The sequence below is a fragment of the Anolis sagrei genome, chromosome 5 (genome assembly GCF_037176765.1).
Source record: "Anolis sagrei isolate rAnoSag1 chromosome 5, rAnoSag1.mat, whole genome shotgun sequence".
NCBI lineage: Eukaryota > Metazoa > Chordata > Lepidosauria > Squamata > Dactyloidae > Anolis > Anolis sagrei.
In genome coordinates, this window is record NC_090025.1 from 98,467,025 (window position 1) to 98,494,672 (window position 27,648).

The 27,648-nt window shown below is 38.6% G+C and overlaps 1 protein-coding gene and 1 long non-coding RNA gene across 3 annotated transcripts in view; one reads left to right on the forward strand and one right to left on the reverse strand.

The window, feature by feature from the left end:
• Positions 1-5,882: 5,882 nt before the first annotated feature.
• Positions 5,883-26,793, forward strand: LOC137097176 (uncharacterized). The gene is made up of 3 exons (XR_010910025.1): positions 5,883-6,096; positions 18,226-18,330; positions 26,726-26,793. It is a non-coding gene; the product is annotated as an uncharacterized lncRNA (long non-coding RNA).
• Positions 14,618-27,648, reverse strand: part of SULT4A1 (sulfotransferase family 4A member 1) — a 29,082-nt gene continuing 16,051 nt past the window's right edge. Inside the window, exons 2-8 of one of the 2 annotated variants that reach the window (XR_010910024.1) lie at positions 26,314-26,444; positions 25,748-25,828; positions 25,516-25,642; positions 23,531-23,625; positions 22,693-22,831; positions 19,859-19,987; positions 16,035-16,119 (exon numbers count right to left, since the gene is read on the reverse strand). Coding sequence is in view for 1 of the 2 variants with exons in the window: in XM_067468908.1 (XP_067325009.1) it covers positions 16,007-16,119; positions 22,693-22,831; positions 23,531-23,625; positions 25,516-25,642; positions 25,748-25,828; positions 26,314-26,444 (686 nt within the window). In the remaining variant the exon portion in view is untranslated. Of the gene's footprint in view, positions 16,120-19,858; positions 19,988-22,692; positions 22,832-23,530; positions 23,626-25,515; positions 25,643-25,747; positions 25,829-26,313; positions 26,445-27,648 lie in introns of both variants that reach the window. The other variant, XM_067468908.1, reaches the window with a different exon arrangement.

Below are 27,648 nucleotides of genomic sequence, written 5' to 3' on the forward strand. Positions count from 1 at the left end.
ATTTCTTCCTCTGAAGAAATTTAATTTCCATCTTTGACTTCTTTGGCTTTTTATTATTTCTATTTTTTCGGGCAGTGTTGAGAGTTTACTCTTGGTAAGATTTTGACTTTTTAAATTTTTGTTATTGAGTTGGAAGCCCAAATCATGTCAATTCGGGACCATGACTTGGTGCCGATCAGAGTAATAAGTATAGTCTCTTTCTATTGGGTTTTTGAGTCTCCACATGTCTTGTAGGAAAAAAACTTTTCTAAATTGTAAGAAATTTTGCGGGAGCCTTCCCCCTTTTGGGTCTCCTCCTCTTGTTTTTTTTCCTGGTTTTATCTAGATCACATTCTAGAACCCCATTAAAATCTCCCAAGATTATCAAACTGTCATAGTCCTGTTCTAAAAAAAAAATCTTTAGTTGCTTCACATAAGCAGATTTGGCTCCTGTTGGGCATAAATATTGCATATAAGTGTTTCTTGATTATTTATTCTGACTTTGATTCCTATCATTTTGCCTTCAGTATCCTTAAATGCAAGTTCTGCTTTCTGTTTTTCTTTTATATATATATTGCTACTCTTTTTTTCTGAGGACAATGAGTAAAATAATTTGCCTAATTGTTTTTTTTCTAATTGAGTGGATTGTTTAGCTATAATGTGGGTTTCTTGCATTCCCGTTATATCACAATTTTCTTTCTTTATTTGGTTAAATAACAATTTCCTTTTATTTGGTATATTCAAGGCATTTACGCTATTCGTTATAATCTCCACTGCTATTTTCTTGATTAACATCTCTAGTTTCCTTTGTCGTCTTTGTCTTGTGGGATTTACCATAATCTTCTGGTGATTCTTTCCTGGGTATTTTTTCCACTTTTTTATTGTCAATTCTTTTTCCTCTTCTTCCTATTCCGACTTGTTCTTAGGTTCTGTTTCTTTTTTTCCTTGTCCTTTTTTGGAGTCTGTTTGTTTCTTTCTTGAAATTTTGGTAGAAGTCTTTAGACTTTTCCACTGAGGTTAGCCAGTATTTCTCCCCTTTGAAGGGTGTCATTATTCCTTCTGATCTCTCCCACTTGAATTTTATCTGATGTTTTTTCAATTCATCCATCAGGAAAGTAGTATTGTTTCCTTTTGTTCATGGCTGATGTTGGAATTTCTTTTAAAATTACCACTTTTCTTTCTTTATAGGGTTCCTTGGCATTATTTTTGAGGATCTCATCCCTTACTCTTTTTCTTGCAAAGTGAGCTACAATGTCCCTTGCTGTTTTGTTTCTTTTTGCATGATTTGTGTTCACCCTCTATAGTCGATCAATATTTTGATCCATTTCTTCCATTGAGATACAAAGAATGCCTGCAGCAATCTCTGTTATTATGCTTCTCAGGTCATCTCCTTCTTTTTCTTCTATATTTCTAAATCTTAGTTGAAATTTGGCATCTCGTGCATTTCCTTTTTTTAAAGTTGAGATTTCTTCTTTAATCTCTTTTTGCATTTTGCCTATTTCTTCCCGAATCATTTTTCTCGTATTTTCTTGGCTTCTTTTTTGGTTATCTTGGATCTTTTGTATTTCTAACATCAGGTCTTTTAATGATGGCTCTCCTTGGGCTGAGAATCTCCTTGCTGGTTGGTTTCTGGTTGTTTTAGGGGTCGTGAATGTCTCCATTTTATTCTAATTGGCTCTTTGTTTGATTTCTTTTATAGGGATATATTTGTGTTTCTCGAATTCCTTTCAGCTTTCAATAATTTTTGAGAGTTTAGGGGGAGTGTTGATGAGTAGATTTTCTGAGGTGAGGGTTTACACACTATATTTGTTATATTTTATGTAATGGGATTTTAATTACTTAAGATGTCTATTTAAGGTTATTGTTACTTAATATTGTATACTCAATTCAATGCAATTCAAAAATTGGGAGAGACTGTTATCTAATGAATGAATTATGAATTAACTACTAAGAGTTGTCTCCTTAATACATTTTATACTATAGATACTTCCAATTACATCCAGTAGCAAATAGTAGAAATGGTAGTAATTATGTTATATTTATATAATGAATTAACTGACTCTCAGCTTTAAGTTGAATTGTTACCTTTTTCCCCATCCCTCTCTTCTTCTCTGATGTTTTTCCTTCCTTCCTTATTTCTAAGCCCCTTCTCCTTTTCTTGTTCCTCTCTTGTTCTTAGTTTTTTTCCCCTATTCTTATTATGGGTATCTCCTCTCTCCCGCTCTTGACTCCTTCTTGCTCTTGCTTGTAATCTTCTTTTGCCCTTATTCTCTATGCCTTCTCTTTCCTGTAGGGCCTATTCTTTTAACCAGTTGTGCCTGCGCTTTCTTTGATCTCCCCAGCCGCTTCTTTTTTCACCCGTCTCTTTCATTCTTCTACTCTCTGGCTTCTTTTTATCCGTTTTTAAACTTTATCTTTCTTCATCACAACTTTATCACTTCTGTCTGCCGTTTCCAACCTTATTCCTCTTGCCTTCTGTCCTGTTGTGCTTCTTGCTTATCTTATATTTCTTTTGGGGTCTTAGGGGCTTTCCTTTTATGTTCTAACATTCTTTGCACTCCTTGCACATTTTGCATGTCCTTTCTCCCCTTTAGCCCCTCTGAAGGCTTCCTTCTATGTTCCTTGTCTTCTTTGCACTTTTAGCGCTCTTCACGCTTTCTGGCCCTTCCACTGTCTTTCACATTGCTTTTACAGCACTTTGCGGCAATGTGTCTAGATGTGGTCCCTTTTCTTTTAAAGGTACCGCACTGCTTTTCTTCTCCTCAGGCATTGTTTAACACAAGGTTTGTTTTCTCTTCCCTTGCTTTTTGTTATGCAATCTTTATTTTGTTTTCCTTTGGTAGTTCCTTCTCACTTTGTTCTTCCATTTTTTGGTTGCCTTCTCTTTTGGCTGGGTACCTTTTTGCATCTTCCCAACACTTACTTTCAATCTCGGGTAGTGTTTTCTCTCTCTTTAGTTAGCATTTCTTCTCTCTACGTCCTCTTTCTTTCTTTAGAACCCAATTCTTCTCCTTTATACTTATTTTAAGTTAAAATAAAGGCGGTCGGCTCTAGTGTGGCACTTTGGTGCTGCATTCCTCCGTTTCCTTCCCTTCTCCTAGAGGGAAACCTCGAGATCTTTTTCCAATACCTCCAGTCCAGTTCATTCCTTCTTACCTCCTCTCACCTTCTTTCTTCAAAATTAAAATGCATGCAGTTGGGGATATGCAGGATTTTGGCCTGTGCACGTCCAGGATGATCTGCCGTACCTTGGATTAGATACTGGGTACTTTTGGGGATCTCCTCTTGAGGAGAAGACCCTCTTGGATTGTCGGATGACCCCCTGGTTTTTGCTGTTCCCCCTGCTTTGATCCACAAGGGAAAGGGAGCTGTTGCTCTACCCGGTCTTTTCCCCTGCACTGGCATACTTTGCAGAGCTTAGTGTGTCCGTCTTTCCACCATGACCATGCACCTGGAAGTCCCTTACTTAATACATTTCTGACTGGTTATTACTAAGAAAGCAGATAGAAGAATTAACTGGATAGTTCTCATGTCTCTCAAGTGACCCTGGCTTGCTAGGAAGCACTCAGCAGGCATTGGCTTATCTTTTGGTTACAAGTTACAGCTAGAATGCTGTGTAAAAGAATAGGGAGATTTGGCATGAAGCCTACTCCTTAACTGCTGAGGCAGCTCCTTCTCCAAGCTTGTAATCTGGTTTTATTTACCTTCTACAGATGGGACCTATAGTCCCATGTAGCAATTTAAAACTTTATAAAACTACGTTTCCTTCATATGAAATACAAATTAATCTTATGTTTGTACTAGGATTCTGTCTCCAAGAGATCTCTTTATATATGTGTATGTAAATACTAATATTCTAAAAGTAAAAAAAGTTAAAAATCCAAGATAGTTCTGACCCCAAGCATTTATGTCCAGGGTATTCAACTTTTAGCTTATAGGAAATACAAAACTTATTCCGTCTGTCCTTCCCCAGAGTAATAAGCATTGGCAGGATGCAGTGGTCCTCAGTGCTCTTCTGGTGGCTTTCCTGGAGGCAAGAGGATGGCTATCTCCTTCATTTGTCTAGATAGATAGATTTGTTTTTTTAAAAGAAATTTTATTAAATTTTATATAGAATATAACGAAAGAGTGAGAACAATAAGGTATAGAAAAGTAAAGAAAAGAGAGAGGGAAAGGCCAATAAAGTAAGAAGTAAAAAAAATATCCTAAATAAAACCCTAAAAATAACTACAAGAATGCATTCACACACAAAAAAAAAAAAAAGAAAAGAAAAAAGAAAAAAAATACTTCCATTCCATCTTCTTGGATAAAATATTCTTATTATTCAAAAATATAATTTTTTAAATTAAAAATAATAAAATTGTCTCGTTTTTTATATTCGCAAACTGTCCAGATAGTCATGAAGATTGTCCCAATTCGTTCTTTTTATTATCATGCCTGTATTTTTGTTCAACAAAAAAGTCAGTTCATCCATGTCCTTTATTTCTCTTATTTTTTCCACCCAATCCTGTACGGATGGTACTGAGTCTTGCTTCCACTCTCTAGCAAAAATAATTCTAGCGGCGGTCGTTGTATATGTAAAAAGTTTCTCCTCTTGTTTCGTCAATTGTAAATCCAAATCTGTAAACCTAACAAGTAATACTCTGGTTTTCTTGTAAAAGTTCTTTTAAATATCCTTTGCGTCTCTTCATGAATTACCCTCCAAAACTTTACTGCTTCTTTACAAGTCCACCACATATGGTAGAAGGAACCCACTTGTTCTGAACATTTCAAACACTTATCAGAAACTGTTTTATACATTTCAGCAAGTTGTTTCGGTGTGGTATACCATCTGTGGAACATTTTCATCCAATTTTCTTTTAAGTCCGTTGCATATGTATATTTTAATTTTTTGTTCCACATCTGTTCCCACTCCCTCATTTGAATTGGTCTTCTTAAATTTTGAGCCCATTTTATCATACAGTTTTTAACCTGTTCTTTTTCAGTCAGGCCAGGTAAGTAATATATTATAAATATTTGATATTACTTTCTTTTCCATTTTTAAAATTTTATCCCACGCTGTTTCCTGCCAGGAAAATCCAAATTTTTTATCTTGATTGTAATATTCTTTAATTTGCATATAATGTAACCAAGTAATATTAGAAATTTTTTGTTTTAGTTCCTCAAAAGACTTAATATTGTTCGTAGCTTTATTTAACAAATCCCCTAGGTGCTTTGAAGACCCCAAGGTCCTCTCCTTTAAGGGGGAGATCAAAGGAATTGAGAGCACCAAAAGGGGAGTGGGCTGCTCCACAGGATCAGGCTCAGCTGAGTCTGTCCAACTGCCTCCACCCCTTTTTTAAAATAAGAATTTCAAAGAAGAATGAAATCCCATCTCTGGGAGCTAAAGGGCCTGTGTTCCTGAAAGAAGAAATTTCATCTTCAAGGTAACGTAAGAGGGGGGAGGGATCTACCCCCCGGAACTTTTTGAAAAAAGAATTGAATTGAATACTAATACCAGGAGTAAACAAGAAGATAGTAAAGGAGAGAAACCCATATTAAGAAGTGTGCTTTTAGAAATTGATCTTTAAATTGGATGAACTTTAAAGTCTAAACTATTTGGAATCATTACTAAAGAAAGTAGAATTTTATAAATATCAGGACCCTTGTACTCTTTTTTAAACAGTAGACTACCCCCCCGCACTGCTATCTAAACCCGAGGTCCTTAATAGACTGTAAAAGAATGGAAAATAGCTTACATTGTGAAGAAACGACCTTGGTGCCATTATTGTTTGGACTACACTGGCCTTCTTCATAAACAATTGAACTAAAACCAGATAGGAACTGACGAAACAGGAAGCTACAGTGGGCCAATACAGGAAGAAGAAAGCAATGCAGGCTGGGAGTGGTAGTCCAAAGAGGATTTAAGAGTGGAGAAGGGCAGAAGTGATAAAGGCAGCAGAGCAAAGGAGGGCAGAAGAGGCAACAGAAAAAGGAAGTGGATTAATTTTAATATACATCAATCTCCGAGAGTTGCAAAGGCTAAATTTAAAGAAAGACAAAGAAGAGAAGCAGACGGGCGGCGGACGAGGAGGAGAAGCAGACGGGCCGCGGACGAGGACGAGAAGCAGACGCAAAGTAAGACCAGGATGAGAAGCAGACGATAATAAAATTGATTAGAAACATTTAAAATATTCAAAATATACTCGGATCTTATCCAAAAATGATTGATGGATTAATTGAATGAGAATTGGCTAACATTTGATTAATTGACAGGAGAAAATTAATTAGATTTATAAATAATATATACAAATATTTAATATATAGAAGTATATTGTATAATAAATTATAAATTGTATCACACATAATTTAAGAGTTCCAAACCAACGGCTGAATTTGAAATTAACTGATTAATTGACGAAATATAAATATTGAATGAATTGGAATTTAATTAAGAATAAAATAAAAATGTATATAGTAATTGCAACAATAAGCTATACAAGTTATAAGCAGCTAAAGAAAGTGAATTGTGTTTTAAATGTCAACAAAGGGGAAAGCAGAGAAAGAAAAAAATAAGGAATTACAGACACAATTGAGAAGAGGTTCTTTTGCTAGAGTGGTCAATCTTTTAAAGGAAATCAAGAAGCTCTCTGAGAAGCAAGATACCATGAAGAAAGAGATGATAGATAAACAAGAAGAATACTATAAAAAACAAGAAGAAAGTTATAAAAATAGATAATGATCTTAAAGATATGAAAAAAGAAATGAAAGAAGAGTTTGGAGAATTGAAGAAAGAAAGAAATAATTTGGCAGGAGAGGTGGAAGTTTTAAAAGCGGGTAAAATTGAAACAGATGAGACACAGGCAAAAAATTTAAAAATAAATCAAAACACTGGAGAAGCAAAAAGAAAGAATGGAATTAGAACAAGAAAAATTATTACAAAAACAAATGGATTACCAACTGAGGCTAAGAAATATGCAAGAAGATTCGAAGGAAGACATAAGATCAATAGTGTTAAACCTTCTGGCCAGAGTTTTAGAGGAGGAGGAGGACGAGCTTGAGCAAGAGGTAGATTAAATATATTGAGTTTCCACATTCTACTCTAGGAAACACAAAACACCAAGAGATGTGATAGTACAATTCACAAAGAAGAAAATAAGGGATTACATACTGTGGAAGACCAATAAAGATCCAAAGGAGTGAAAATCCCAGTCCTCAAAGAATATCCATAAATGACACTTAATAGAAGGAAGAAATTTTATTTTTTAACATAAGAATTGAAGAAGAGAAGAATTAGATATAGATGGGAGAGACACGAGGGTATAATGGTGACATACAAGGAGGAACGCTATTGGTTAACAACAGAAGAGAAAGCAAAAGTCTTCTATGAAAAACCGATGAGAGAGGAGAAGGAAGGAGATAATAGAGAAAAAAAGTGAGAAGGGGGAGAAAGGAGAGAAGAAACAATCAACACCTATGAAAAGAAGAACATGGCCTCTAGAACATGACGTTATAGCCCAAAAAATCTACAACAATCCAGTGATTCCGGCCATGAAAGCCTTTGACAATACATCACTATATATTAGGCCTGGGTAACAACGGAAAAATTTGTTTCTAAAATCGATTCGTTTTTTGGGGTTTTTTGCGTTTCGATATTTAAAAGAATTCTGAAATTTTCCTTTTAAAAAGTTTGATATTTACAAAATTTCGTTAATATTAACGAATCAATTCGTTAAAATGGCGGACGCGGTTGCGCAACGTGAAAATAATAGTTTTAAATAATAGTTTTAACCTCGGAGAAGGAAAGGGGGGGGGGAAGAGAGAGAGAGAGGAGGGGTGAAATCTCTATTCTGGTTTGACAATGCTTCTCAATAATAATAAGAAGAAGAAGAAGAAGAAGAAGAAACCCCCTTCTGCCTTCGTGCATGTAAGGCACAGTGAAAGCACTACTGAAAGATGGCCATCCATTCTTAATAATAATAATAATAATAATAATAATAATAATAATAATAGTTTTAATCTCGGAGAAGGAAAGAGGGGGGAAAGAGAGAGAGAGAGGAGGGGTGAAATCTCTATTCTGGTTTGACAATGCTTCTCAATAATAATAATAATCATAACAGTTTTAACCCCTGCCCAGGAAGGCAGGAGGTTAGGCAGGCAACAGGCAGGTCTCTGAGTGCTGCACTGCTGTGTCTCTTTGCCCAATGCACGCAGGCCAGAGTGAGGAACGAGGTGAGGTGACGACAGGAGGAGAGGAGAATTTGATCTACTTAAGCAGAGGCCAGGGACCCGGAAGTGGGGTAAATGCCGACCGCTTGCAACCAGGGAGAGGGGAGGGAAACAACTATAAAACTTGCACCAGACATACGGAAATAATAACGAAACAATTACAAAACAATTACGAAATAGATTTAAAAATTCGTTTCGTTTTTTTGGTGCTCCTGAATGGTTTGTTATCGCTTCGTTTACCAAAAAAAATAACGAATTATTAACAAATTACGAAATTAACGAACGAAACCGCCCAGCCCTACTATATATATTTTTAAGTTTAAGTTGAACTGATCCTGCTTAATTGCTCTGTTTCCATGCTATTTCCTATGCTATTATACGTTTTTCTCCACCTTATTGAACCCCTATCCTTTAACCAGTTCGCATAGTGGCCGCCCCGAGTCCCTTCGGGGAGATGGAGGCGGGGTAGAAAAATAAAGTTGTTCTTCTTAAGGTAACCATGGAATAATTTTAAAAAACAACCACTGTACATAGACATGTCTTTATTAAATAAGCAAGCAAGCACGGAAGTATAACGTATAGTGCTTAAATATTAACCGTACTAAAAATATAAAAATAAAGTTTACTGAAAGCAGCTTCACTCACAAATATACAAGGAGAGGTGCTGTCCATCCACAAAATTCAACACCATTTGCTAACAGCTGCACTGACATGCAACTGCTTCCTCCTATCTGGTGGAAATCCTAACATTTGATCTTCCTTCCTCACAAATTCTTTTGAGCCATAATATGCTAGGGTTACAAATATGCAAGGTTACAAACCTGAAGGACCAATTTTTATTTCAACAACTTCCAAGATGCAAAATAGGATGGAACAGGCTTTTGCTATGTTTCCGCTTCTTCCTATAGAGTTGGTATTGCAAAATAGAGACTCCCATGCCTGAGCAATTATCACTCTGTATTACAGGCAAGAAAGTAGGTTTACATCCATGAAAGCTCATGCAAAAATTGAAAAAAAAGTTAGTGTTAAATATGGTATTATATAACATTTTCCTGACATCCCCCTTTTTATCCTTATGCAATATTTAATTTTCCAAGGAGTAGCCTTGCGAGTCTGTAGCAGTAAAATATCCAACTCCTGTGACACCTTCCAGACTAAGGTTTTAAGTTAAATATTTTAAGTACCATATGATTTTTTTGTATATTATATTCAGAAGTAGCTATGTTAACCCTGCAGCAAGTACAACAAAATCCAAAATCCACAAGCAGCAATACCTATATTGGGCCAACTCCAAAGAGTAAGATGCAGTATGCAAATGTTTAAAGCGTTGCAGACCTCTTTATCGGTCAGAGTTATGAAAAGTTATACAGGGGGGAAAATGACAATAATAATAAACTAATTATTATTAAATAATAAATAATATTAAATTATTATTAAATAATATTAATTAAATATTATTATTAAATAATATTAATTAAATATTATTATTAAATAATATTATTAAATAATATTATTATTAATTAAATAATAATATTAAATAATAATATTAAATAATATTAAATAAATATTATTATTAAATAATAATATTAAATATTATTATTATTAATTAAATAATAATATTAAATAATAATATTAAATAATAATATTAAATAATATTAATTAAATAATATTAAATTATTATTGAATAATAATAATAATAAACTTTATTTATACCCCGCCACCATCTCCCCAATGGGGACTCGGAGTGGCAATTATGTTTACATTTTGTCTGAGATGTCAGGGTTTTTTTATTGTGTAAGAAGTAAATTGAGAACGTACTGCAAGTCGCCTCTGGTGTGAATCAGCCATCTACAGAGTCGTTGCTTAGGAGAGACCCGGATACCATCCTGTGGGAGGCTTCTCTCATGTCCCTGCATGGGAAGCTGGGGCTGACAGATGGGAGCTCACCCCATCTCACAGATTTCAACCACCAAACTTTAAGTCAGCAGTTCAGCTGGCACAAGGGTTTAACCCATTGTGCCACCACATCTCCCTATTTTGTCAGTTAAGATGGAATTGAGGGATCTGTTGTTATCTGTTATCTATTATCCAATCCAATCTCCAGTATATTTTTCAGTCATTGATTATTGCTCTCCGTTGATACTGCTTTGCTTCTATAACGATTTCTTTTCGGTTCTCTTAGCTTTTCTTTCCCAATCTTTGTGCCGGTGGTTGGTAGAGTGTGCCCTTTCGTGAGTCTGCCCTTTTGTGCGCTGTTCCTTGAGGGGGACACCACTTAAACACCGCTGGCCGATTGCAACTAGGGTCTTCTCTCTCTCAGGCCTCAAGACTACATGTTAGAGAGGGAGATAATTACCTCCCTGACTCAATCTTCCCGGTGTCTCCATGCGGAGCGCATGAAAACACATCCTCTACCAACCGGAAGACCCTGTCCTGTGCAAACTACCTGCTCCTTTCTTTTGAACCAGAATTGTCCCAATAAAAGTATGTCGTCTTGTGGCATTTGAATACATAATAATAATAATAATAATAATAATAATAATAATAATAGTAATAATAATAATAATAATGCCTCCTCTCTCCAGGGGAACTTGGGCAGCTTACAACGGAAATACAGTATAAATAATAATACATAACCAGTTAAATCAAACAGCAAATCCAAAGGATAAGTCATAATACATAGATGCAGCACAAATAAATATAAAACTATATAACAATTAAGGCATGTAATATACTAAAACATTTCAGAACCAACTCTTATTGGTAAAGACAATATATTAAAGCCACTGATGAAATGGACACCCACCTCCTGGAACCAACAAGATTTGCTGCAGAGGCCTTGGTTGGAGAGAGGGGTGTTTATGAAAAACTAAGAAAGATGCAACAGGAGGAGAAACTTCAGAATTTCTCTCAACTTCACTGATTTCAAACAGGTTGTAATGTGACACACCTCTCCCTTCCCCACACAGGACCCCTGGACTGCCTCTCAGAAATTGGCAGAGTAGGCAGGCAGTTACACTAGTAAACACAGGAGAAAAAAGTGGACAACATATTCTCCGTGTTTTAGGCTCTTAAAGAAACAAGATGGACCTATGTTTTGTAACCTGATGATGCTTTGAGAAACTGAAAAGCGAGAGTAATAGATTCTCATAAGGAGACCCCAGTGGCGCAGTGGGTTAAACCCCTGTGCTGGCTGGACTGAAGACCAACAGGTTGCAGGTTCAAATCCGGGGAGAGGCGGATGAGCTCCCTCTATCAGCTCCAGCTCCTCATGCGGGGACATGAGAGAAGCATCCCACAAGGATGATAAAACATCAAATCATTCGGGCGTCCCGTGGACAACGTCCTTGCAGATGGCCAATTCTCTCACACCAGAAGCAACTTGCAGTTTCTCAGGTCGCTACTGACACAACAACAAAAAATAGATTCTCATACTAAAAGGCAAAATGCTCAAAGTTATATACAGAATGATCTTTCTAAGTAGGCATACAAGAAGCATACATTGTGGTAATTGTTTGGATTTATTATGGCGGCTATTGAATTTTGAACTGTATTCTGCATGCTACCAAATTGTTTACAATTCCCATCAAGAGGCAGTGTTGTAAGAATTGCACTGTAAGATGCTATGAAGGACATATATATATATTTAGTATCCCTGCTACATAATACATAGTTTCTTCGGATATTCAGTTTTAATGCATGACAGTACAAGAAATAATTGAACATCCCTATACTAGAAGCTATGTACATTAAAGATGGCACCATTCAGACTGAAGTGGTCAAGCGTCTCGCAGGAGGTGTTACCAAAATCACTGTGGGTACATATATCTGTTCCTTTATGTATTTGGTGCGTGACAAATGCCTGAAAAAAATTAAAATGTAGCTGTAACTATCAAGACGAAATCCGTCCCCTACTATTAATATGTCACACACCACTAGTGGAGCTCTGTCAGCCAGAGTTGTCAACTGTTGTGACTACAATTCTAGCTAAACTAATAGTTAGGTGTGCACTGCGTAACCTTGGGTAAGTAAGTCATTCTCTCTCAGCCTCAGAGGAGGGCAAAAGCAAACCTATTCTAAACTAATCCTGCCAATAAAATCCCATGACCAGGTTGCTCTAGGATAACTATAAATTGGAAACAAGGTAGGAACAGTGTTCAGTGTCTCATTCTATGTAATGCTAGAAATTTGGAACTGAGTGAAATTTCACTAGGGGACCAAATTTGAACTTTGAAGGGTAATTCATTGTTTTCTGAGGGGTGTTTTTTTATCCCCCTCCCCCCCCCCCCCCCCCCAAAATACACACATACAACTTTAAGCTATATGTCAGATAACTCCACGTCAAAATTTGATATTTCTCCACTTCTCCTTTGGGTTCAGAGTAGGTAGCTGAAGGAAGAATAGATTTGATCCAAAGGTGTCCAGTTGTTGTCCTTTGGTTAACAATCTTGACTATAACAAATACGAGGGGTATTTTTTAAGTAAGGTCCGTTTTGTTGTAGACACTAGTAGTTCGCGCGCATACCGCAACGAGCGCATGCATCGTGTACCGGCTCAGTTTCCGCTCTGTAGCTAACCTGTACGGTTCTGTTCTGTGCTTTAAAAATGTTTAAGACTATCAATTCACCCACCGCATGTGAGGTTCGCTCAGTGATACGCTTTTTGTCAGCAAGGAACCTGCCTGCTGCAGAAATTCATCAGATTTGCGGAGTGTACGGTGATACTGTTATGAGTGAAAGCAAAGTGCGTAAGTGGGTACGACAATTCAAAGATGGCCGTGACAGTGTCGATGATGAGGACCGCTACGGTCACCCTTCTTTGATTACAGTGAACTCTTGGTTATCGGAGCAGGCGGCAAGTTTTTATGAAGAGGGTATTTTAAAATTGGTTCAGAGGTATGATAAGTATTTGAACAAACTTGGCAACTATGTCAAAAAATAGAGTGAAGTATGTACTTTCTGAAAATAAATGTACTTTTTTGAAATAAACTTTCGTTGTGTACTTATGTTCAAACGGACCTTACTTAAAAAATACCCCTCGTACAATAATGGGCCAGATCAAAATCATCTTGAGATGAAATTCAGTGGTAATTATTTTCTAGAGAGGAAACCCCGGTTGCGCAGTGGGTTAAACCTCTGTGCTGGTGGGACTGAAGACCGACAGGTCGCAGGTTCGAATCCAGGGAGAGCGAGGATGAGCTCCCTCTGTCAGCTCCAGCTTCTCATGCGGGGACATGAGAGAAGCCTCCCACAAGGATGGTAAAACATCAAAACATCCAGGCACCCCCTGCGCAACGTCCTTGCAGACGGCCAATTCTCTCACACCAGAAGCAACTTGCAGTTTCTCAAGTCGCTCCTGACATGAAAAAAAAATTCTAGGGATCACGAGGAATAAATTTGAGGAAAATGAAGTTCCAATGTTTATCTGGTTCATAATGTAGGGGAAATAATTTAGACAAATATGTGGGAATAAGATCATTGTGCCCCTTGTAACTAAATACGAGAGGTATTTTTAAAGTAAGGTCCGTTTTGTTGTAGACACTAGTAGTTCGCGCGCATACCGCAAGGAGTGCGTGCGTCATGTACCGGCATGCCTCGGGAACAACTGTGCTCAGTTTCCGCTCTGTAGCTAACCTGTACGGTTCTGTTCTGTGCTTTAAAAATGTTTAAGACTATCAACTCACCCTCCGCATGTGAGGTTCGCTCAGTGATACGGTTTTTGTCAGCAAGGAACCTGCCTGCTGCAGAAATTCATCGACAGATTTGTGAAGTGTACGGTGGTACTGTTATGAGTGAAAGCAAAGTGAGTAAATGGGTACGACAATTCAAAGATGGCGGTGACAACGTCCATGATGAGGATCGCTCCGGTTGCCCTTCTTTGATTATCGATGAACTCTTGGTTATCGGAGCAGGCGGCAAGTTTTTATGAAGAGGGTATTTTAAAATTGGTTCAGAGGTATAAGTATTTGAACAAACTTGGCAACTATGTTGAAAAATAGAGTGAAGTATGTACTTTCTGAAAATAAATGTACTTTTTTGAAATAAACTTTCGTTGTGTACTTATGTTCAAACGGACCTTACTTAAAAAATACCCCTTGTACAATAATGGGCCAGATCAAAATCATCTTGAGATGAAATTCAGTGGTAATTATTTTCTAGAGAGGAGACGCCGGTTGCGCAGTGGGTTAAACCTCTGTGCTGGCAGGACTGAAGACCGACAGGTCGCAGGTTCGAATCCGGGGAGAGCGAGGATGAGCTCCCTCTGTCAGCTCCAGCTTCTCATGCGGGGACATGAGAGAAGCCTCCCACAAGGATGGTAAAACATCAAAACATCCAGGCACCCCCTGCGCAACGTCCTTGCAGACGGCCAATTCTCTCACACCAGAAGCGACTTGCAGTTTCTCAAGTCGCTCCTGACATGGAAAAAAAAATTCTAGGGATCATGAGGAATAAATTTGAGGAAAATGAAGTTCCAATGTTTATCTGGTTCATAATATAGGGGCAATAATTTAGACAAATATGTGGGAATAAGATCATTGTGCCTCTTGTTAACTAAATAATTAACATGGAAATATCAACTAAACACCTGAGATAATTTTTCAGTAGATAACCATTTTCTTCTGAAAATAAACTGGTGTGTGGCCCACTGAAATATTCTAAATGTTTCAAAAGCTTCTGTAATGTTCTTTAAAATAAAGAAACTGATATGAAAAAGTATACAACCCTAATAGCATATATAATACATACTTTACAAGTCCCAAATGCATTCATAGCAGCCAAATATTCTGGAGATAAGATATATTCATGTTTGCCGAGGAAGGAAAGATTCAGGAAGAGCTGTATCATACATTGTTTGCTTAATTTCTGATTGGGCATAATGCACTGGGAAGACTTTCTGCACAATCTATATTGAAATGAATGGTAACTGTGCCAGTGTACCCTACTGAGGTAGATGCCTCCATGCCAGCTGTGTACTGGGATTGTGGCACAGCTGGCTGAGTGTCCGCTGCATTAAGATCACTCTGACCAAAAGGTCATGAGTTCGAAGCCAGCCCGGGTTGGAGTGGGTTTCCAATCAATTGTGTGTAGCCTGTTGTTGACCTTTGCAACCCGAAAGACAGTTGCATCTGTCAAGTAGGAAAATTAGGTACCACCTTAAAGTGTGGGGAGGCTAAATTGATTTATGAGGCCATAAAGAAGACTCCAGAAAAGCATTCCAGCGGGGAAGCATGCGGGGAATGCGGAAGTGCTTCATCAGTGTCGCAGATGGACGATGAAAGCAACAGCTCCCCTGGCAGCCAGAAAAAGTTAAATGGCCTCTGTGTATGTCAGTATATGTTTGTATGTCAAAATTGGCATTGAATGTTTGCCATATATGTGTACACTGTAATCTGCCCTGAGTCCCCTGCGGGGTGAGAAGGGCGGAATATAAAAGCTGTAAATAATATAATAGATGTCACCCCACCTGGTTTTGGCATTGCAGCTCCCATATCACTTGATGAACTGGCAATGACTGATAGGAATTTTGGTCTAACATCTGGAGGGCAATAATTACCCTCCTTTGCCTTCTATTCTACTTGTGAGTTGTCCATAGGCATCTGGCCAACAGATGAGTGCCAAACTCTGTGGAGCTTTCATCAATCCTACAGGGATCTTCTTACCTTAACTTCCTAGTGCATTGTGCCCTTGTTTTCTTTTAAAATATTGATACACAGAACATGTACAACTTTGTGTCCAGCAAGTAATAAATGAATGCAAAAAGCACTTCTAGCTACAATATAGCTAGCGTTTTTGTTTTTCATAGGCATGCATCTTAGTTTCTATAAATAAAAGTCAAATGTGAGGTCACACTTTCCCATTTTCTGTTTGTAAACTAAGTCAAATTTCTCGTTCATGGAAACGGTGAAGATATCTTTCCATAGTCCAACTCTTCCTGGAAAAGAAAGGGGGGAAGAGAAAGAAAAAGATTCAGATTGAATAACAGAGATGATGTACAAGGGGTATTTTTTAAGTAAGGTCCGTTTTGTTGTAGACAATAGTAGTTCGCGTGCATACCGTTGCGTCGTGTACCGGCATGCCTCGGGAACAACTGTGCTCAGTTTCCGCTCTGTAGCTAACCTGTACGGTTCTGTTCTGTGCTTTTAAAATGTTTAAGACTATCAACTCACCCTCCGCATGTCAGGTTCGCTCAATGATACGGTGTTTGTCAGCAAGGAACCTGCCTGCTGCAGAAATTCATCGACAGATTTGTGAAGTGTACGGTGATACTGTTATGAGTGAAAGCAAAGTGCGTAAGTGGGTACGACAATTCAAAGATGGCCGTGACAACGTCCATGACGAGGACCGCTCCGGTTGCCCTTCTTTGATTACAGACGATTTGATCGCACACTCAAATCTTTGGTTTTTGTGGTCCTCTGTTAGGAGTTTCGGGACCCAACGGGAGCACAGTTTCCTAAACTTTAGGTGTTCAGAAACAATGTAGTAAAGCACTAATCTCGACACGTCAGGAAATTCATTTGAGAGACCTGTTATTATGAAGCGCCTGTTCTCACGAATCCTCGCTTCAACTGAAGCCACCAAATCGTCTGTAATCTGCACAGTTGTTCCCGAGGCATGCCGGTACACGACGCATGCGCTCATTGCGGTATGCGCGTGAACTACTAGTGTGTACAACAAAACGGACCTTACTTAAAAAATACCCCTCGTAGCATAACAAAACGGAGAGGCTAATCCTATGAAGTACTTTAGAATTCCATTCAAACTTGTAGTCTCGCTCGGTCTTTCTCATCTGCTGTAGTACTTCAGAGTGCAAGTAAAATGTCTGATTGGAACAGGCAGAAGATGTGTCAAGGGAAGGCCTGCATATATACAGCAGGGGCTCTCAAACTTTTTAAACAGAGGGCCAGGTCACAGTCCCTCAAACTGTTGGAGAGCTGGATTATAATTTGGGGGGAAAAAACATGAATGAATTCCTATGCACACTGCATGTATCTTATTTGTAGTGCAAAAAAAACACAGTTAAAAACAATCTATATAATTAAAAATGTAATGTTAGTTTGTGGGATTAACATAACTCAAAAACCACTGGACGAATTGACACGAAATGTGGACACGATACCCCTAACAGACCAACGAGTGACCTTCACTCATAAAACCTCACAAAAAAAAATAGCGGAAAGAATTCAAAACCCCAAAAAGCTGAAGGACGAAAAGCTAAATGAGGATACAGAAAAAAGGCAAGGAAGAAAGAGGGAAGGAAGGGGAGAGAGAAAGAAAGAAATAGTGAAAGAAAGAAGGAAAGAGAGAAGGAAGCATAGAAGCAAAGAGCAAAGGAAGGAAGGAAAGAGGTAGAGTAGGAAGAAAGGAGAGAAAGGAGAAGGAAAATAAAAAGGGGGGGAGAAGGAAAGAGGTAGAGAAGGAAGGAAGGAGAGAAGGAAAGAAAATAAGGGAAGGAAGGAGGAAAAGGAGAGAAAGCGGGAGGGAAGGAAAAAAGGAAAGAGAGAAGGAAGGATAGAAGCAAAGAGCAAAGGAAGGAGGTAGAGAAGAAAGAAAGAGGGAAGGAAAGAAGGAAAGAGAGAAGGAAGGATTGAAGGAAAAAGCAAAGGAAGAAAGCAAAGAGGTAGAGAAGGAAAAAAGGAGAGAAGGAAAGAAGAAAAGGGAAGGAAGGAAGGAGGGAAAGAAGGAGAGAAAGAGGGAGGGAAGATTAGCCACAGCAACATGTGGTGGGTACAGCTAGTACAATAATAAAAATGAAAAACAATTTTAACAAATATAAACTTATTAGAATTTCAGTGGGAGGTGTGGGCCTGCTTTTGGCTGATGGGATAGAATTGTTGTTGTGTGCTTTCAAGTCATTTTAGACTTAAGTTGACTCTGAGCGAGGGCTGGGTAAATGACCTTGGTGGGCCGTATCCAGCCCTCGGGCCTTAGTTTGCAGACCCCTAGTGTGCAAGAGACACTACCGATGGGACCATAAGCATTGTAAGCTAAGCTACCCATTTTCAGAGTGGTCATTGGGTGACATTTTTTTCTATTGCAGTGCTGGTTCCAAGTGCAGTGGTATCACTCTACTGAATGGGAGAAAATATGGAACCACAATTCAGGCCACAAATCATCCACATGCCACCAACAACTGAAAATAGAGGTAAGTATTACAGCCTCTAAGTTATGTCACAGAAAATATGTTTACTTGGAGCTTAATAGGATACACAAGGGACTAGACCAGTCTCTGTCTGCATATACTGTCTGTACAAATATATGAGAAGAAACACATTTAGATTTAGAAAAATTGCTGTGTTGTATAACTATTGCTAGATATAAAACTCATAACTCTAGTTGTCTGCCCTCAAGCACTTCAACATACACAAGAAAGGCTTTGTGCCCTTTGCATGAATAAATGATAGAATGAAGTCTATTGTTTCTAATTCCGTCTACTGATCCCTTTGAGACACATTATGAACCAAAGTATGAACCATATTTTCGCTGAGGTTGACTTAGCATAGCCTTTTGCCTAAGAGACCTTTTTAACAATCTCAATTCAGATCTGAAAGGTAAGCTATCACTGCCTTAGGTCCCTTGCCTGCAACACGGGGACATCAATGTGGTATTATTTCATAGGGCTACTAGCCGTCCCCTGCCACGCGTTGCTGTGGCCCACATGGGGGTTCTTTGTGGGAGGTTTGGCCCAATTCTATCGTTGGTGGGGTTCAGAATGCTCTGTGATTGTAGGTGAACTATAAATCCCAGCAACGACAACTCCCAAATGTCAAGATTTTATTTTCCTCAAACTCCACCAGTGTTCACATTTGGGCATATTGAGTATTCGTGTAGAGTTTGATCCAGGTCCATCATTGTTTGAGCCCACAGTACTCTGTGGATGTAGGTGAACTACAACTCCCAAACTGAAGGTCCATGCCCACCAAACCCTTCCAGTATTTTCTGTTGGTCATGGGAGAACTGTGTGCCAAGTTTGGTTCAATTCCATCGTTGGTGGGGTTCAGAATGCTCTTTGATTGTATGTGAACTATAAATCCCAACAACTACAACTTCCAAGTGACAAAATCATTTTTTTTTTTTGAGTGAAGGACATACATTGGGTTGTTAGGTGTCTTGTGTCCAAATTTGGTGTCAATTTGTCCAGTGATTTTTGAGTTCTGTTAAACCCACAAGGTAACGGCGCTCCATGCAGTCATGCCGGCCACATGACCTTGGAGGTGTCTACGGACAACGCTGGCTCTTCGGCTTAGAAATGGGGATGAGCACCACACCCCAGAGTCAGACATGACAGGACTTAATGTCAGGGGACTACCTTTACCTTTTACCTTTTAAACCCACAAACGAACATTACATTTTTATTTATATAGATTGCAACAACAACTGAGATTAGGATGGCAGGTCTCAAGATAGGACTTGAATTCACATTCAGTCCATGTCTCAGGATATGTGAGAACTTGGAAAGAGTGACCAGAATCAAGGAGGCAGTACATTTTCTGTTTGCCGGCTCTTGAGCTTGGGAGACTAAAAGCAAAACCACTCCTAATAACAAGAGACAACATATTTTTCCTAGAACACATTAGAAAAGTGATAGACTTGCCACAAATAATTATATGAGATTGTCTTGCTAGCAGTTATTTCCCAGCCATATTCATGGACAGCGTCAGAGAGTCACCCACCTGGGTTCACAGTTTGATTAATCAAACTGTTTTTGTGATAAGACACGGAGCAAAAGTATGGAACATGTGTTAACCAAAGGCCTGCTTTTGCAGCAACTGGGCATTATCTTCGGCATAAACATCAATGAACTAAAAGGAGGAAAATTAAAGAAAACCAATGTGAAACAAAAATAAATATGGAAAATGTAACCGATTATAAATTAAAATTATTAAAATTATGTCTGCAAAATAATTTTAAATCAAAATGTTAAATTAAAAAACAGATTGCATTTTGAAAGGAAAAGTTAAAGGATCACAATTGACAATAAGCAAAACAGTAGAAAGAAAAAGAAAGAAACCTTGTGGATAGAAAAAGCAGGCAGTGAAAAAGTGCAACACATTTTATCACATAGTTTGGGGAAAAATTTCTAGGCCACAAAGGGGTCTTTTCAGAGGTAGGACAGTTTCAAGTTGGTAAAGAGTGACCCAAATAAATGGCAGGGTAGCTTCAAGCATCCAAGCAGAACACAAAGAACAACAGAAAAACCAAGCAAAAACCACAGACAGACATTGAAGGTGAGACCTAGAACAAGTTGTATTTGATTTCATCTTCTGTGACATTATCTTCCTCATTCTGAAAAGGCATTGCTGGTGGACTTCAGCCCATGAAACCTAAAGGTAGCATGCTTGTTGTCCCCTATCTCCATTACACTAAAGCAGGGGTTCTTAAACTTTTACAGCTATGGAGCCCTTTTTGAAGTTTCTCATGGAACCCCAAGAGATGTTTATATATTATATTATATTATATTATATTATATTATATTATATTATATTATATTATTTACAGTATTTATATTCCGCCCTTCTCACCCCAAAGGGGACTCAGGGCGGATCGCAATACACATATACACTGCAAACATTCAATGCTGTTTTTGACATATAAGACATACAGACAAACAGAGTCCATTTAGCAGTTTATTGTTGAAGGCTTTCATGGCCGGAATCACTGGGTTGTTGTAGGTTTTTTCGGGCTATATGGCCATGTTCTAAAGGCATTATCTCCTGACGTTTTGCCTGCATCTATGGTGAAATCCTCTGAGGATGCTTGCCATAGATGCAGGTGAAATGTCAGGAGAGAATGCCTCTAGAACATGGCCATATAGCCTGAAAAAACCTACAACAACCCATTCAGCAGTTCTTCCACTGGATCCAGGAGGTTGCTTGATTCGGCCACAGGGGGAGCTGTCGCTTTCCATTATGACACCGAGTTTCTTGATCGTAGTATTTCCTCCTTGCTCGCTGGTATTTTTATGGTGTCATAAATTAAATTTAAATTTAAGCAGTCCCTAACTTTTCTACTCACAGCTGTTTTCGAACTGCTTAGGTTGACAGTGAGCTGGGCATTTCTTTTTTTTAACAGCTATTAATAGTCGAGCGCTCAACCCCAACTCAGGCTTCGAATATGCCACCTTTCAGTCGGCCATGATTTATTGCACCTGATTAACCAGTTGGATTACTATAATTTAGAAATGTTTATATAGTGTATTATATATTACATTATACATAAAGGATTTTAAAAAAAATAAAGATTCATGGTGGCAGTGGTTGGAGGAGCGTGGGCAGGAGTTGCCACTGCCAGGATCACATTGGCATGCTCACTTACACCACCACTGAAGGAAAGGGAGGGATGGGTGAGGTTTTGGGGCCGTTTTCCTTTCACACAAAGAGTGGCAGCGCCTCTCAGGTAAAGGCATAGCTGACAACTGGGATGGAACGAGAAGGGAGAAGGAAAGGGGCCACCAACCAAACAACCTGCCTCCCGCCTTCCTTCCTTCACCAACCTCCAGCCTACACCCTGGAGCCACGCAGTCTTCTCCCGGGTGTGGAGAAGGCAAGAAAGGCATGAGGCGGAGAAGTCATATGGCACCTGCACGTGTCCTCTCAGCCTGCCTGCCCCAATGTCTGTTGGAGCACCGCAGAGTGTGTGACCCTGCGCATGCGCCGGCTGAGGAAAGTGAAGAGTGCAAGTAGGGAAAGGAAGCGGGAACTGTGCAGTTGGGTAGTGTTAGAATCAAATTCCATGCTAGGCACACATGCATATCTTCTAGCCACTCCTCCCCCCCCCCCCCCAAATTTCCTCCTCTCAGGAAAGAGCTTCCTACCATCAGATGTACTGAAGGGAAGCAATGGGCGATGGGGGAGCAACCGATTGCTACCTCTTTCCCTGCCTCCATGTGGTCTTGAAGCAAGAGGAAAGGGGAGGAGGGAAGCCCCAGCCCCTCAGTTTGTTTTGAAGAGCCCTAAGTCTGAAGTGCTCCACAAAGCACCATTTGAAAACCACTGCACTAAAGTATCAATCTCCTACTTCTTCAAAGGCTTTTATAAAAATTGGACTAATCTGACTCAATCTATTTTAATTATTTAGCATCCTGCCCTTTTCCTGGCATAGGACTGTTACTCATTTCTCCAGAACATTCAAAGACCCCTGCTCTTCTGATGATGTGCTGCATGTTGAAATTCAAAATCCTACTTTATTTTCTTTTAAAAAACAGAAGAAATATGTAACAGAACTATTTCGACGTGGTAATTTTCAAAGGCAGAGAAAGATGTCTAATTTATATTTAACATTTAAATATGCAGTCACTTTCCTATCTGCATTCAGACACATTTCAGCAAGATTGACCATGTACTTCCTCATTTCTAGAATAGCCATCTGCCTTCATGGCAAGCAGAGATGGCTGTAGCATGTGCATTATCTATCCGGAAATCCAACAATGGTTGACTGCTTATAAGATCTGCTCAGCTTGGTCTATCTCTCATTTCTGTTTTCACTAATACACATCACACATACATACCCCTGCCAACAGGAAGAGCTTCTGCATTGCAGCATTGGTCAATGAGCTGGTGGCAATGTTCCACCATGGCTTCCAATTGTGCTTTGTCACAAGAGATGCCCAAGAACCTTGCCAACTGTTCAACCATAGTTGCTAGGTCCTGTGCATATAGAGAGGTAGAAAGAAAGTTAGAAATAGAAATATACAACTTCAAGTAACCACATATGTTTCAAGTGACACTGCTAGCTCCAATATTATTCAGCACAAGTGGGAAACTGTTGAAGGTTAGGCAACCCACTGCTCCCCCTCCCTGGGAAACCTTGAAGGACCACATCTTCATCCAAGAAATGTTGCCACAAAGTGCCCTTTAGGACAGGGGTCCTCAAACGTTTTAAACAAAGGGACAGGTCACAGTCCCTCAAACTGTTGGAGGGCCGGATTATAATTTGAAAAAAAACATGAATTAATTCCTATGCGCACTACACATATCTTATTTGTAGTGCAAAAAACACTTTAAAACAATACAATAATTATAATGAAGAACAATTTTAATAAATATAAGCTTATTAGTATTTCAATGGGAAGTATGGTCCTGCTTTTGGCTGATGAGATAGAATTGTTGTTGTTGTTGTGTGCTTTCAAGTCGTTTCAGACTTAGGCTGACCCTGAGCAAGGGCCGAGTAAATGACCTTGGAGGGCCGCATCCGGCCCCCGGGCCTTAGTTTGAGGACCTCTGCTTTAGAAGGTGTAGGGAGTATTTTGAACATCCTTTGCCACCCGGAAGTGACCTTTTGTGGTTTGAAACTCAGAGTAAAAGCTCGATGGTCAGACAGGGACAATGGGGTGTTTTTGCCATTACCTTGTGCATATCTTCATATTTGAGAAAGAGTACATTCGAGTCCATGTGATGTTGCCAAAATTCTTGCACATGCTCAAACCACGAACCATATCCTACTGTGAAGATAAGAAGCACAAAGTCCAACACACAGGATAAATAATAACTGTTGTCCTCACATCTATGGAACATTAAAATTTATACAAAGTAAGGATATTTAATTTGATTGCCTGAAATACTAGATATGATGCATTTATTCCTAACAAAAACTAAAGGGAGAAACATTTACAGTCAGCCCTCTATGTCTGTGAGTTTTACTTTTGTGGATTTGGTTACACTATGTAACATGATTTTTGTTCCTGGGTTATAAATGTCATTTTCTAATTGGTTTTATCATAAAAACATGCAGAAAGATTATTAAACCACTAAAACTTTGTTTTTGCGGGGCATCCTGCAGCACATTTTGCTCTAATTTTTCAATGAATATCTCATCGAGTCTCAACCAATTCAACATAGTTTGTGGCAGCCTCAAAAGCAAAGTTTCTGGATTATAACAACTACTTTCAAAGTAAGTATCACACAATTAAACAGGAAATAACACTTCCAAACCAGAAACAGAACATTTAAAATTGTTGACCACAGAGTTGCACTGGAGGAAATAAAGATTCCTAAAGAAGTGTTATTTCAAGTAAACAAAATGTTTTCTTTAATTTGTATAATTTCCTCTCCCCCTCCTTCCGGTTTTGCAGTGGACCTACTCCCCTAACTACAGCAAAAAATAAAAAAAAATCCTAAAAATACAAAACAAAGTACAAGAAAAGACAACCCTTCTACCAAATGCATAGAAGCCCCCAGTGACACAATGGATTTATCAAATCTGCAATGATATTTTCGTGACATACAGAAGAACAATGAGTCTAGTTTGATCTTTAAGGTGATTAGAAATGTTCTTGGCTTTTGATTTTGATGTTAGATGGAAGCAAGTAGGGACAGCCAGCAGCTACTTGTGAATTGCTCTTCTAAGTACATTTCATTAGCAGCGTTCAGACTCAGCTTAAATATAACTATATAAAATACGTTTCAGTTTATTAAGGCCCAGTTAACAGGTATCGTAGCCTTTAAGTTGTGTAGTAGTAGTAGTAGTAGTAGTAATAATGTATTGTCGAAGGCTTCCATGGCCGGAATCACTGGGTTGTTGTAGGTTTTTTCGGGCTATATGGCAAGCATCCTCAGAGGTAGTGAGTTCTGTTGGAACTAGGAAAATGACTTCCTTACTTAAAAGAACCATTGTCTTTGGCAATGTAAACAAGTTGTTTTTCCACCAAGAGTTAATCAAGTCAGAATGTCAACAGTTCTCAAATCTCATCAGCAATTTTTAATTATCCACAAGTCCTTTGCCTCTGTCTTGCAGTTTTCCAGGCCTCATTCCTTAGAATGGTATCTTCAGTCCAGTTGGGCCGCATTCATACGCCTTTCATAAAATCTCACTCAGACCATACAGCATATTTTATCATGACATATTCCACAGATATATAAACCCATTTTCCTAGTTCCAACAGACCTCACTACCTCTGAGGATGCTTGCCATAAATGCAGGCAAAACGTCAGGAGAGAATGCCTCTAGACCATGGCCATACAACCCGAAAAAATCTACAACAACCCAGTGATTTCAGCCATGAAAGCCTTCGACAATACATTCTTCCTGCTCCTCCATGAAGGACAGGCAAATGCTAGCACCAGAATGAGAGAAAAATCTTTTGGGATTATAATTCCCAGGATCTTCTAAACAACATGGATAGCTGCCATGTTCTTTGAGGGATCTGAGAAGTGTAGTTTTTTTAAAAAAATCAAACTTTCCAAGCTTCGAACGACAGAAATACATTTGAAATAGAGCTTTAACAATTTGTCTAGCAACACAAAATTATACTACACTGCAATTAAATGATGTAAAGCAGAATAAAAAAAATTAAGCACTGTTGCTGTTACTGATAGAATTAAAAGTTTCTTACACTTATCATTCATAAATCTCCGGCAAAACTCTTGGAACGTTCCTCTGTAGCTCATAGTCCGTAGAGAGCGATGAAACTGGTAATAAGACACTACCAGGTCTTTAGGATTGCGAGCCATGTATATTACCTGAGAACATGGAAATGATTTGTATTTCTGAACAATTTGCCTACATACCCACCCAACCCCAAATTACAAAATATACAAACAATACAAAACTCTTTTAGCTGTTACCTTTGAATCTCCACTGTGTAGGTCTGAAGGCAAAAAACGATATGGAAGATGGCTTTTGATGAGGCGGGGAGAGGTCAGCTCCTACAAAATGAATGAAGGAAAAGTCAGTCCTCCATATCCACGGATTCAGCATCCGTAGATTCAACCATCCACCGCTTATTTTTTTTAATCCAGGAAATAAACCATTTTATATATAAGGGCGCCATTTTACTCTGTCATTCCATGTAATAGGACTTGAGTGTCCAAAGAGATTTTGGTATCTACAGCGGATCTGAAACCAAATTCCAATAAATATCAAGAACACGCTGTAGTCAAGAATGTATTTCATCTTCTAACCAAGCCGGATTTGTCTTTTTTTCATTCTTATTATCTTAATTTTAATCTCATATTTCATGCTCTCATTGTACTCAAGCAACTATTATACTGGACATTTGGTTCCTTCTGAAGCATGGATGGGACACACTCACAGACTAGCAAATACGAAAGTAAAGACAAAAGTAAAATATGCAGAAAGAAAATAAAAAAATAGTTTCAACAGATCAACAGTTTTAGCAATTACATTATACCTTAAGAATATCCAGACCAGGCTGAGGATACTCTAGGACGGGAAGCTGCTCATCTATATTCATTAATCCAATTTCATCAGGATCAGCTCCTTGGCTAACCAAATATACTACTTCCTGCAATAAACTGGTGCCTGCAAATGTAATAAAGAGAAAATAAATGCCTACAGACCAGCTTCAAAAGAACAAGAAAAATGTTTTACATAGAAAGAATGAGTGGATGTGCCTTCAAGTTGATAGTTGACACGGTGATCCCATGAATGTCATATGGCTTTCTGAGGCAGGAAGTGGTTTTGCTTCTTAAAGTGTGGGGCACAGCCCCAAATAGGGTCCCCTAAGACCCAAAAAATTGTCAACAGTAAACATTTTCTGAACATTTGGCAGTTGCAGATATTTACACAAATCTATTGTGCAGTGTTACAGTGCACCACGAGATGCAGAGCCAACCTTAGGAAATGGGGGTACAAAGTGGAATCCATGACATGCGAGTGTGGAGAAGAGCAAACTACAGACTACCTGCTGCAATGCAACCTGAGCCCTGCCACATGCACAAAGGAGGACCTCCTTGCGGCAACACCAGAGGCACTCCAAGTGGCCAGCTACTGGTCAAAGGACATCTAATCAACTACCAAGCTTGCAAACTTTGTGTTTTGTTTGTTTGTTTGTTTATTTAAAATGCAATACAACTGTTTGGTTTGCTCTTAACACGATAAATAAATAAAAATATTACTATATTGAACTATAGCATTATATTGTAAAATTATTAGTAATATTACATGTAATAGATAGATAGATAGATAGATAGATAGATAGCAATCAATATATGTGTGTGTGTGTATGTGTATATATGTGTGTGTGTATATATAGGCCATAGTGAATCATGTCCATCAGTGTATATATCCTGATCATATGAATATTGATGGATCTGTATTATTCAACCCCAAGGTCAGTAAAAGCCCATGTCCCATTCTGTTACTTAATTGCTTTGCTTTGCTTTGCCAGGAAGCCTTTATGATTTCTACAGCATGCTTTTAGGAAAATGGCACCACGGTTTCAGTTCTGATAGCAAAGAGAAATCACATGCCCTCTTCCACTAAGATCTTTTTGAGATACAACCCCAGCAGCTTTATATTCAATTGTGAAGGATGTTGGGAGTTATAGTTAAGAGCCTAGGTGTCGTTTTGGATTAGCAGCTGACAATGGAGGCTCAGGTCGCTGCTGCCAGCAAACAGGCCTTTTTCCATCTACGACAAGCGAGGCAACTGGCACCTTACCTGTCGGATGAGGCTCTGCCAACAATCATCCTTGCCCCGGTCACATCTAGGCTGGACTATTGTA